General features: G+C 36.2%; 1 protein-coding gene across 1 annotated transcript; it reads left to right on the top strand.

Moving 5' to 3' along the window:
• The first annotated feature begins 3425 nt into the window (after window positions 1–3425).
• On the top strand, window positions 3426–5127 carry LOC120116414 (iridoid oxidase-like). Its single transcript, XM_039136922.1, has 2 exons — window positions 3426–4375; window positions 4538–5127. Exons 1-2 carry the CDS (start codon window positions 3458–3460, stop codon window positions 5063–5065), a joined length of 1446 nt encoding a protein of 481 aa, XP_038992853.1. The 5' UTR covers window positions 3426–3457; the 3' UTR covers window positions 5066–5127.
• Window positions 5128–11658: the final 6531 nt, after the last annotated feature.

The following is an 11658-nucleotide window of genomic DNA, read 5'->3' as shown; positions in this document are numbered from 1 at the left end:
GCTCAAACTTGAGGTTTGATGCTTTCTCTTTGATTCTCTCTTGATTCTTGTTTCTTGTGTTTTCTTGCTTTTGATCAATGGCTTCTAAGCTTGTTTAAATACACCTTGAAATTATTATGAACGTTGGGAATGATTAGTGGAGTCAATAGAGTCGTTTAAGTGTGAAAACAATTAATAAAATCAGTTGGGAGCGTCAGTACATCGATGCATACCCAAGGTGTATTGGTGCATCAAGTGTAAAATTCAAATATTTTGACCGTTGGACCCTTAGTGCATCGGTACACTAAGAGTGCACCGATGCATGAAATGCATTCGATGTTTCAAAATAGCCATAGTGCATCGATGCATGGCTGGTACATCGATGCATCAAATGCATTCGATGTTTTCATAAAACTCTGAGTGCATCGATGCATAGTATGTGCATCGATGCATGAAATGCATTCGATGTTCAATTTATTCCATGGTGCATCGATGCATGGATTGGTGCATCGGTGCATCACTTTGAAAAATTGATTTTAGGCTTGATTTGGTTCAAAATACTTTGTGAAAATTGTTTCAAAAATATATTAAGTATAAAACACAATTTTACACATTTAGTAAGGTTTGAAATTGATCTTGAAGACTTGGAGTAATAATTTGATATTCGAGTAATTAAATCGAATATACTTAGAAAATCATTTGTAAAATCTTAAAATTTATTCATACTTAATTTGTTATATCGAAACATCAAAATGTTTTCAACAAATTGCACAACGATTTAGAGTGGTTTGACTTTCTCAACCAAAGTCTACGTCCACTACCTTAGTTATCCACACTAAGGATTTTCCACAAATTCACTAATTTGTCTTTCTTTTGAGGACAAAGAGTAACCTTACAAATCCCTCAATAATTTTACCCCAAATTCTTGCGAACACTCTCTCCCAAAGAGAACAATACAAATTTTGCAAACTTACAATAAAATCCTCACAAGGCAAGATGTTTGCACAATTATAGAACAAAGAAAGAACACTCAAGAATAATACAATTGAGCACAATAAGTGTTCTTGAAAGAAAAAATGAATATTGAATGAAATAGGCTTGAAAATGCTCAAACTTGAGGTTTGATGTTTTCTCTTTGATTCTCTCTTGATTCTTGTTTCTTATTGATCAATGGCTTCTAAGCTTGTTTAAATACTCCTTCAATTGATTCTGAACGTTGGGGATGATTAGTGGAGTCAATAGAGCAGTTTAAGTGTGAAAACAATTAATAAAATCAGTTGGGAGCGTCAGTGCATCGATGCATACACAAGGTGCATCAGTGCATCAAGTGTAAAATTCAAATATTTTGAGCGTTGGAACACTTAGTGCATCGGTGCACTAAGTGTGCATCGATGCATAAAATGCATTCGAAGTTTTGAATAAGCCTAAGTGTATCGATGCATGGTGTGTGCATCGATTCATAAAATGCATTCGATGTTTCATTAAAACCTGAGTGCATCGATTCATGGAGAGTGCATCGATGCATAAATTGCATTGGATGTTAAATTTATTCATTGGTGCATCGATGTATGGATTGGTGCATCTGTGCATCCCTTTGAAAAATTGATTTTAGGCTTGATTTTGGTTCAAAATACTTTGTGAAAATTGTTCCAAAAATATATTAAGTATAAAACACAATTTTACACATTTAGTAAGGTTTGAAATTGATCTTGAAAGACTTTGAGTAATAATTTGATATTCGATTAATTAAATCGAATATACTTATAAAAATCTTAAAATTCATTTATATTTAGCTTGTTATATATAAACATCAAAATGTTTTCAACAATAATAAAACATAAAAAATTGTTATAAAAACATTTTTACAAAACCGGAGCTCTGAGACGCATGATTTAAATCAAAATAATACATCTTGAAGTTTACAATTCAAATATGTAAGTAAAGTTCTATGAATACACATGCCCACTAAAGCTATAGTACAATACTCTGTCGGAGATGTTGGAAGTCTTACGGCTATGGTGCTTCACGAACTGCTCAAGATACGAACCTGCCAATGGAAAAACATTTGAAGGTTGAGCTTACAAAGCTAAGCAGTATAATCTCTAATCTAAAGCAACATAAGAATTCCATAAACTAAAGTATGCTAGAGACATAGTACTAAGCAGTAGGTACAAGTATGATTCCAATAAGAGCTACCTACGTAAGGTCATCCAGTTCTATCTCTCGAATCTATGTCTCATGCTTCCCTTAGTCTTTGCTAAGGGCCCCACCATGAGTATACAAATACTAAGTCCCTAACCTCATTATCATCTTATAATGCATCACCATGCCAAACACAATGACGATACTTGGTATCACAAAGACACTGGTGTTATCACTCAACAATAAGTAAGAATCGTGGTGTAGCTCGGGGTCACATAGCATCACAAAACTCACACCTTTGTTTGCTTAATACAGGTAGCTTGGGTAGACCCGGGTCACACAGCATCAGCATCTCCCAAGTATCTCAGGCAAGGTTCGGGTCACATAGCATCGGCACCTCCCAATACCTTAAGTTAGGTCCGGGTTATACAACATCGACACCTTGTCTTGCTAGATCACTCCTCTTGAGTACTCGGAACGTGTCTGGGTCACATAACATCAGTACCACGTTCAACTAGCGACTACAGTGCATCTTGCACTGACTTGGATATATCCAGATATTCTATGCACACAAGACGACCATTCTACTGCTAAAGTAACTCGGGTGTCCTCACCGTTTCTTAAGTGACACACAAAAGTATAAGTCTTATGAAATCTTACCTCATAAGGCTTTTATAACTATCACACAATTAATATTATTATCTCATTATTATTATAAGGCTCTCATCTAGAGTTACGCCTTAACACAAGTCAACTGATGTCACATTACAACAGGCGAAGTAACTTGATCACTCGCTACTGAACTCATTGAAGTCAGGTGAGGTCAAAGCAAATGCCTAAGGTGGATTTTACCATATTAAATTTTCTTTTAAATTTTCTTTTTAAATTTCTTTTTAATCTTCTTTGATTTTTTTTTATTTTTCTTTCTTCTATTTTATTTATATTCATCTATAAATCCCCACCATTACTCAAATTCTACTTCATTCACTTCTTGGCTCAAAGATCAAACAAAGCACGAATAATTTAAGAAGTTTCCTTAGTCCCTGTAGGATCAACCCTTACTTCCTTTTTACTATGTTAAATTTCGTTTATTTATTACTTGATAAGAAGAAATTATTTTAACACGAAAAATGACGCGCGTCAATATATATATATTCAAAAATTATATTAAAATAATGGTAGGTTGAAGATACCTATAAAAAATTCTCATGCCAAGCCTCTGCATGATTTTGTCACGTAACTAACTCTACAGGCTTTTATAAAGAGTGCTTCCCCTTATGTGTGAAACCCTTGTTACGATTTAAACGTAATATCTATCTATATTCACACAAAATTAATGGAGTATGAAATTTTGGGATTGAGTATAGCACTTTTACTATGGGTTGCATGGGCCATGAGGATGGAACGGCGCCACCGCCGGTTGGAAGAGCTTGGCCGACTTCCACCAGGGCAGACATGGTGGCCAGTGGTTGGCAATATTTTCCAATTAGGGTTGGAACCACCGCATGTTTCGTTTGCCAAGTTGGCCCGTCGACATGGACCTATCATGACCCTGTGGTTAGGCTCGATGAGCACCGTGGTCATCTCGTCCATCAAGGTGGCTCGCGAGATGTTTAAGAACCACGATGTGGTGCTGGCCGGCCGGAAGATCTACGAGGCCATGAAAGGCGATTTCGGCCACGAGGGCTCCCTCATAACTTCCCAGTATGGCCCGTACTGGCGGATGCTGAGGCGGCTCTGCACAACGGAGTTCTTCGTTACGAGCCGCCTCGACGCCATGCGGGGGGTCCGGAAACGCTGCATCGACCGGATGTTGCATTTCGTAGAAGAAGCCGGAGCGAACGGGAAGAACCCGATCGACGTCGGGAGATTCGTGTTCCTCATGGCATTTAACCTGATCGGAAACCTCATGTTCTCGAAAGATTTGTTGGACCATAAATCGGAAAAGGGTGCAAGATTCTTCTACCACGCCGGGAAAGTGATGGAGTTGGCCGGTAAATCGAATATTGCTGATTTTTTACCCGTTTTAAAATGGGTCGACCCGCAAGGTATAAGGAGGAAAACCCAATTTCACGTTAAAAAGGCTTTTGAAATTGCCGGAGGATTCATTAAAGAAAGGATGGAAAGCATTGGAAATGGAGAAGACGACGAAGGAAGAAGAAACGACTTTCTGGATGTTCTTTTGGAGTTTCGTGGTGATGGCATAGAGGAGCCTTCTAAGTTTTCTGCTCGAACCATCAATGTCATTGTCTTTGTAAGTTCGATTCCCCACATGAAATCTTACATCTATCTCTACAAAAAATGTTAAGATAACTCGGAGTCGGAGTGATTTGATATCAAATCAAGGATAAATTAAACACTATCATCCTTGATTCGAATATATATATATATATGTTTTTTGTATGGTATATGGTAGGAGATGTTCACTGCCGGAACAGATACAACAACAAGCACATTAGAGTGGGCAATGGCCGAGCTTCTCCACAATCCAAGGACACTAAAAGTCGTCCAAGCTGAATTGAAGGACAGTCTAGGCCCCCATGGGAAGAAACTTGAAGAACAAGACATCCAAAACCTACCCTATCTCAAAGCAGTAATCAAAGAAACCCTAAGACTTCACCCACCCCTCCCTTTCCTAGTCCCTCACATGGCAATGGACTCTTGCAAGATGTTGGGATACCAAATCCCCAAAGGAAACCCAAGTCTTGGTCAACGTTTGGGCCATCGGACGAGATCCGAAAACGTGGGAGAACCCTTTGGAGTTCCGACCGGAGCGGTTCTTGGAGTCGAGATCGGTGGATTACAAGGGTCAGCATTTCGAGTTTATACCGTTTGGATCCGGCCGTCGGATGTGTCCCGCGGTGCCACTTGCGTCTCGGGTGCTCCCGATGGCGCTCGGGTCGATGTTGCATTGCTTCGATTGGAGTTTAGCCAACGGAACTAAACCCGAAGATCTCGATATGAACGAGAGGATGGGGATAACATTGAGGAAATCTATTCCCTTGAAGGCCTTACCAATACGGCAATACCTTACAAGAGCCCTTAAACATCCCTCGTATATCTTAAACTTTTCAGTTATTAGCTATTAAGAATCAGTGATGTTCTTATGTGTATGTATAATATAGGAGTTTGGGAATTGTGAATAATGTTGTATCTTTAGTAATTTTTGTGAATAAAATTAACACTATTTCAAATAAATTTGATACCCCATTAAAAATAAAGGTAAAGAACACAAATAGTCCCAACTACAGGATATTATTTTATTAAATCTCTCGACTATAGGATAATAAATAGTCGGGTGACCATTTTATAACTTTTAATAGTCGGGAGACTCAACAAAGCAATACTCTATAGTCGAATGACTATTTTGTTACTTTTAATAATCAAGGAACTTAATAAAACAATACTCTATTATCAGGGGACTGTAATCACCATTTTTACCTCTCCATTCCAGCAGCTCCACGTTGCATTTCCAGCAATTTCCAGCAGTTACAGCAGCTCCACGTAGCAGTTACAAACCGCCTCCAACGACGCTCGACCTGCTGCCACGCCTCGCCGAAGTATCCAGAATACTCAAAGTTGCCGTCCACGTCGCTGCCCTATGGTGAGTCACTACCATAGTTTGGTGACTCACCTCAAGGGCCATTCTTTACCCAGTTCGAATCCATCACCAATGATGGTTATAAAAACCATCTACCATGCCTGCAAAAAAAAGGAGGACAACAAACAACCAGAAAGAAAAAAGAGAGCAACGGAGAACACGAGAGAAACGAGGACATCCAGCAAAGAAAAAAAAAGAAGACAGAAAGCTACCAACGATCCCAATCAACGACAAACCAGTAAAAAAAAGAAGAAGAACAGAACAGAGGAACTTACTCTGTCATCGGAGAATCCCAAACGTCGCCGGAGAACCGAAATACCGAAGGTGAAAATCGTAGATTTACGATATATTATAGGGTTTTAGGTTAAAATAACCTTAGATCGGACCTTAGGACGTTTAGATCTACGCTTTGGGGGTGTTTTTGGTAAATTCCGGCCACCGTTTACGGTGGCCGGCGACTGTGGCCGGCGGCGGAGTACGGTGGCCTATGGCTGCCGGTTTCCCTCCGGCGAGGGAAACTAGAGAGAAACCAGAGAGAGAACTCTGGTTCTCTCATTCAGAGAAAGAAAGAAAAGAAAGAAATGGGAAAGCTTGGCCCTTCGGGCCAGGCGTTTAGGTTTTATAAACCCTCCCCCGAACGACGTCGTTTTGGGGAGGGTATCTGTGTAATTTAAGAAAGGGTAAACCCTTTCCGCAACCCTTATAGTTCTGTAACTTTTCAATTTAGTCACTGAAATTGACTTTTAATCATTTTAATTTAGTATTTAAATTTTATTTTATTATATTTTAACCATTAACTGTATTTTATATATATTTAGGAAAATATCAAATTTAGTCCCTCATAGTTTATTAATTATTATTTTAATCACGTATTAATTAGGTTAAATTACACTATTAATCATTATCTTTCATAATATTTCGAATTATTATCTTTATTTTTAATACTTTATATTTAGTTTTATAATTTTTGAATTTCTTTTATTTTGATCATTATTTAATTACAATATTATTTTGTTATTACTTTTATATTTTAATTATTGCTTTAATTATTATTTTATTATTATATTAATCATATAAATATATATATATATATTTTTAATAGTAATGTTTATTTATTTTCGATATCAAAGAAAAGGGCAGTCTTAATATAACTTGATGTCCTATTCTGGTATTTTAAAATAATTAAATATTATAAAAATTATAATTTAGTTTTATTTAAAATATTAAAATTTTAATATATTTTTATCAAAGAAGAGAGCTGTCTTAAGATACCTAGAAGCCATTTTCTGATATTTTTGAATAAATAAATATCTTACTATATTAAAATAAATTTTTATCATAAAAAATGTTTGTCATTTATTTATTTTTTAAATATTGAAGAAAAGAGCTGTCTTAAGGCACCTAGAAGTTCTTTTCTGATATTTTTTAATTTTGAAATAATATAAATTTAAATTAAATATATTTTGAATTTTTTTAATTTTTAATAATAGAGACAATTTATAATTAAAAAGTACCAATTTTTGGGCGTTGTAGGGGTGCTAATCCTTCCCTAAACGTAACCGACCACGAATCCCTTTTTATTATTAAAAAAGAACGAATTTTTGGTTATAAACGCAGATCAGTTCATTTTTTAATTGATGTTTTCTTAAAACTCTTTTAAAAAAAATAATAATTTTTAGGTATTCGACCTACCTGATCCAAAAGGCCGATGGCGACTCCCAAATTATTTTCAAAACCATTTATTCACATCAATTTTCCCGCCAAATAAATATTTCGTGCCCGGATGAAAACCGGTTACGACAGCTTGGCGACTCCGCTGGGGACCATGTCAAACTTTAAAATTAACTATAAATTGTCTCTATCAGTTGGAAATTAAAAATTCATATATTTAATTTTTTCTTTCAAATTTTTTATTACTTATTATTTTTATATTATTAATATTTTTTATTTATGAAGGTATTAATTATTTTATTTGTCTGTTAGAGGTTTGAACATTTCTCCTCACACACAACACTTGCATTGCATAACATAATGCTCTATAATTGAGTTTGTCCCTTTTTAAGTGGGAGTGAAAGCGACGTCTTCGTGAGAATTTATTCTCCGTGTCAGACCTAGCAAGTAACTTTCGGGGTTCATATGCTCTATGTCTTCGTGAGAATTTATTCTCCGTGTCAGGTATAGAGAAATGTATCCCCTCGAATTGAACTCGATCCGCTTAAGTCTGTAATGGACTAGGATTGAGGGTTGACAGCCCAAGGGGGCATCAACAAGGACAGTTCGAGTACCTTTACTCCTAGAACTGAAAACCTGCATATAATAAACCCTAGAAACTCTCTTGATCTGAAACCATGCCGAAATTTTGTCAGTAGGTATACACAAAGGAGAAATAAGCTTTAGCTTTTAATTTATTTTATTTCCTTTTCTTTTTCCTGAATAAATGTATGCGAACTAGAAATCATGCGGTTAAGTTAAATTTTCCAAACAAATCATGGAACTAGAAAACATGAGGTTAAGATTTATACATTGATAAATAGATTTTTTTAGTTGGTACTAACTATTCTAGTTTTTTCATGCATATTACATTGCTCTAATATGTTCATATTGATTTATTTTGTTTGCATTACATGATCATGGCATAACCAAAAGGTGTTTACTGGAAAGATTGTTCATCATATTGGAAAGAAATCATAAATGGACAAAAAGTTTTATGATCAAACAAAATATGATGCGGCCAAGGAAAGACATCCTGAGGAAACTCCGAGGATCGAGGGAAGTTCTGTATACAGAGAACCGGTTATATTAATACCAAAAGTATTACACAAAGATCCTACTAGATTGATACCAAAAGCAATCTATGGTAAGAGCATCAGTCAGTGCATTAAGAGTAGTGGAGATTTTTATGAAGCTCAAGCATGTTATTTGAAGGACTTGAATGACCAAAACAAGAAATTGAACACAGAGATGAAAACCATGCATGAAAATTTTCAGAAGATCAGTCAAGCCTTTCAAAATACTGGTCTAGGAAGTACCCCAGAAGAGTGGATAACAGGGGTCACCAAGCTGAAAAAGAGCTGCAACATATATGAATATCTTGTTCAAGAACTTATTGGACAGAAAAGTTCTCTTACAAGGGAAAATGAGCAACTCCGAGAAGTGACACAGAAGATGAAGGAGAATGTCATGGAAGAAGTTGCAGTCCAGACAAACAATATGTCCCTTAAGCTGATAAACTAATTTGGCTTTGGAGAAATTAGGAATAAAATATATCCCTATATGTAAAGTTTTGTTTGATGTACCGAAACTTTTGTGTTCAATGAAATCTGTTCTAAGATGATCACTCTTGAGTAACACCTTTTCATGCATACATTTGTATTTTACATCCTTGCATTTTTCATTTTGCATTTATACTGTTATGTTTGCTTTTGTATTGCACGATTTGTATTCTTATTATTACATTCACATATTTACATTTACATTTGCATTTGGCATCTTTGCATTTTTATGTCATAATACATTAAAACATTCATTAAAATAAGGATTTCAAACGAAGTGATCTTGGTTTTTCCTTGAAGCAAGAACGCTCAGCACGACACAAGAAAAATGTCTAAAGAAACTGAAGATAGGCTAGCCAAATTTGAGATAAAGCAGAAAGAAATACAAGAGGAATTGAGGAGCAAGTTGGCACAAATCGAAGCTAATTCTCAGGAAATTCAATCACCGATTTACTTTGCTGTTAAGAACGCACCATATCAAGCTGGAGCATTATTCCCCACTGATTGTCCTACTACTTCTGAGTTGAAGCCTGATGAATTTTGTAATAAGGTCCTTGACCTAAACAAATTAGTTGAGAAGGAAAAATTCACTCAACGATTGGAAAATATAGAAGAGGTGATAAAATCTATAGAGACAGTTGAGTCATTTTATGGGTTTGATGCCAAAGAACTAAGTTTGGTCCCTGGCCTGGTTATTCCACAAAAGTTCAAGGTTCCAGATTTTGAGAAGTATAATGGGACCACATGCCCTTCATATCATATCACTATGTATTGTCGTCGTATGACAGGCTATGTAGAGAATGAAAACTTGTTGATCCACTGTTTCCAAGACAGTTTATCTGGGTCTGCATCCAGATGGTATAATCAGCTAAAACGTACTCAAATACGTTCTTGGAGGGATTTAGCTCAAGCTTTTTTGGGTCAATACAAACACATGACTGATATGGCCCCTGATCGAACAATGTTGCAAAGCATGAATATGAAGTGCAATGAACGCTTTCGACAATATTCACAACGATGGAAAGACGTTGCTTCTCAAGTACATCCACCATTGACTGAAAAAGAGTTCACTACTTTGTTCATCAGCACATTAAAATTTCCTTATGTTAATCACATGATAGGGGTTGTCCCTTATAATTTCTCTGATATCATCATAAGTGGAGAAATCATCGAAATGGCTATCAAGAATGGCAAGATAAGAGGCTCTGACAATAATAAAGTCAAGAAAGAAGCTGGGGTTAATACAGTGAGGTCTTATTCAGTTAAACATGGTGCCCAACCTTATAGAGTGATCAAGAAGAAAAAGAATGTGCAGGGATTTCAATTTCCTCCCTTCCACTGTTCGAGTGAAAAGTTGCATCCAAAAATGCTCTCAGCCAGATCAATTACTCCACAACTTGATCAATCACAGTGGCCTCCAAATGAGAATTGGACCTATAAGGAAGTTCCTTGGATAAATCAGACTGGAATTCCAAATTGTTCAGCTAAGGTTCCTGGTAACCTTAAGGGAAATTTCCAAGACCCTTTAGAGCAAGCAATTCAAAAATGCAAGATAAAAGAAGGTGTTAAGGTTCAATGTTCAGAAACCGTTGTTGCAACAGAAACTAATGTAACCAAATCCTACGAAGAATATCAGACGCAAGAAAATGGGAAAAGAAATCAAAAGGCTCCCATGGATGTAATTCGAGATTGGCCCATAGGTCTAAGAATGAATGAGGCAGATATAACCCAGAAGACACCTCAGATACCTATATCAGATTTTCCGAAAACCAGTAAGGCAAAGGACAACTTAAAAAATCTGGTTAATATTACCCCAGTTATAGCTGAAATGAGTATTCAGAACCCCCTCGATAACATGAGAGCATTCATTCGTTCAGAACGATCAAAGAAAGTGATAGCCTCGCGAGCGAGAAAAACTCTGAAGGTGTTTCAAGAATCTATCTCAGACATGTACCCTCATTTGGTTAAAGGTCAATACATTACACCAATATTGGTGAATGTGTCACCGAAGCCTTATGCTCATTGCTATGATCAAAATAGCTTCTGTAATTTTCACTTGGGAGTATCTAACAGGGAATTGTTGGTCACTGTTAAAGGAAATAGAGACGCTCATCGACAAGGGAGTCTTGACACAAGAAATGATCAAGAAATGGGGGGCAAATAAGGATAAAAATCCTGGGCCAAATACACACCCAACAATAGAGGAGTAATGATGCATAAACAAGTGGAAGTTGATATCTACCACTGTAGTACCTTTCTACTTTCAGCATCTTGTTTGAATATGTTTTTTGTTCCTTTCTCCGCCTTTTGTGCAATAAATAAATTTGTGTTGCTTTTAAGGTTATGAGCATTGAATCAATTTTGTAAGCTTCCAGTTCTTTGAATATCAACTGGATTAAAAATTCTGCATGATTAGAGTTGTAATCTTTGACAAAATATCAAGATTGAAAACTAGAAAAACAAGGACTCTTGACCTTACCCCAGAAGAAATACACCCAAACACTATCCTATTACAAATATGAGATAGCCTTCTCCATTGAAAGGAATTACAAAAAGGCTTGGTATTTATATATAGGAGCGTACAACATGGGACATCATTGGTATATTACATTACAAAACTGACTAGAGTATTTTTCTATTGATGACATTCGATGATGAGCGTAA

Source organism: Hibiscus syriacus, unplaced genomic scaffold, assembly GCF_006381635.1.
Source record: "Hibiscus syriacus cultivar Baekdansim isolate YM2019G1 unplaced genomic scaffold, ASM638163v2 tig00000913_pilon, whole genome shotgun sequence".
Classification (NCBI taxonomy): Eukaryota; Viridiplantae; Streptophyta; class Magnoliopsida; order Malvales; family Malvaceae; genus Hibiscus; species Hibiscus syriacus.
The sequence above is the reverse complement of the archived record's forward strand: the minus strand, read 5'-3'. Positions and strand labels throughout refer to the sequence as shown.

Bases quoted from the DNA above. Each gene is read 5' to 3' on its own strand.
- LOC120116414 (XM_039136922.1), top strand. From the start codon at position 3,458: ATGGAGTATGAAATTTTGGGATTGAGTATAGCACTTTTACTATGGGTT. The intron at 4,376-4,537 runs GTAAGTTCGATT...GGTATATGGTAG, and splicing joins CCATCAATGTCATTGTCTTT to GAGATGTTCACTGCCGGAAC.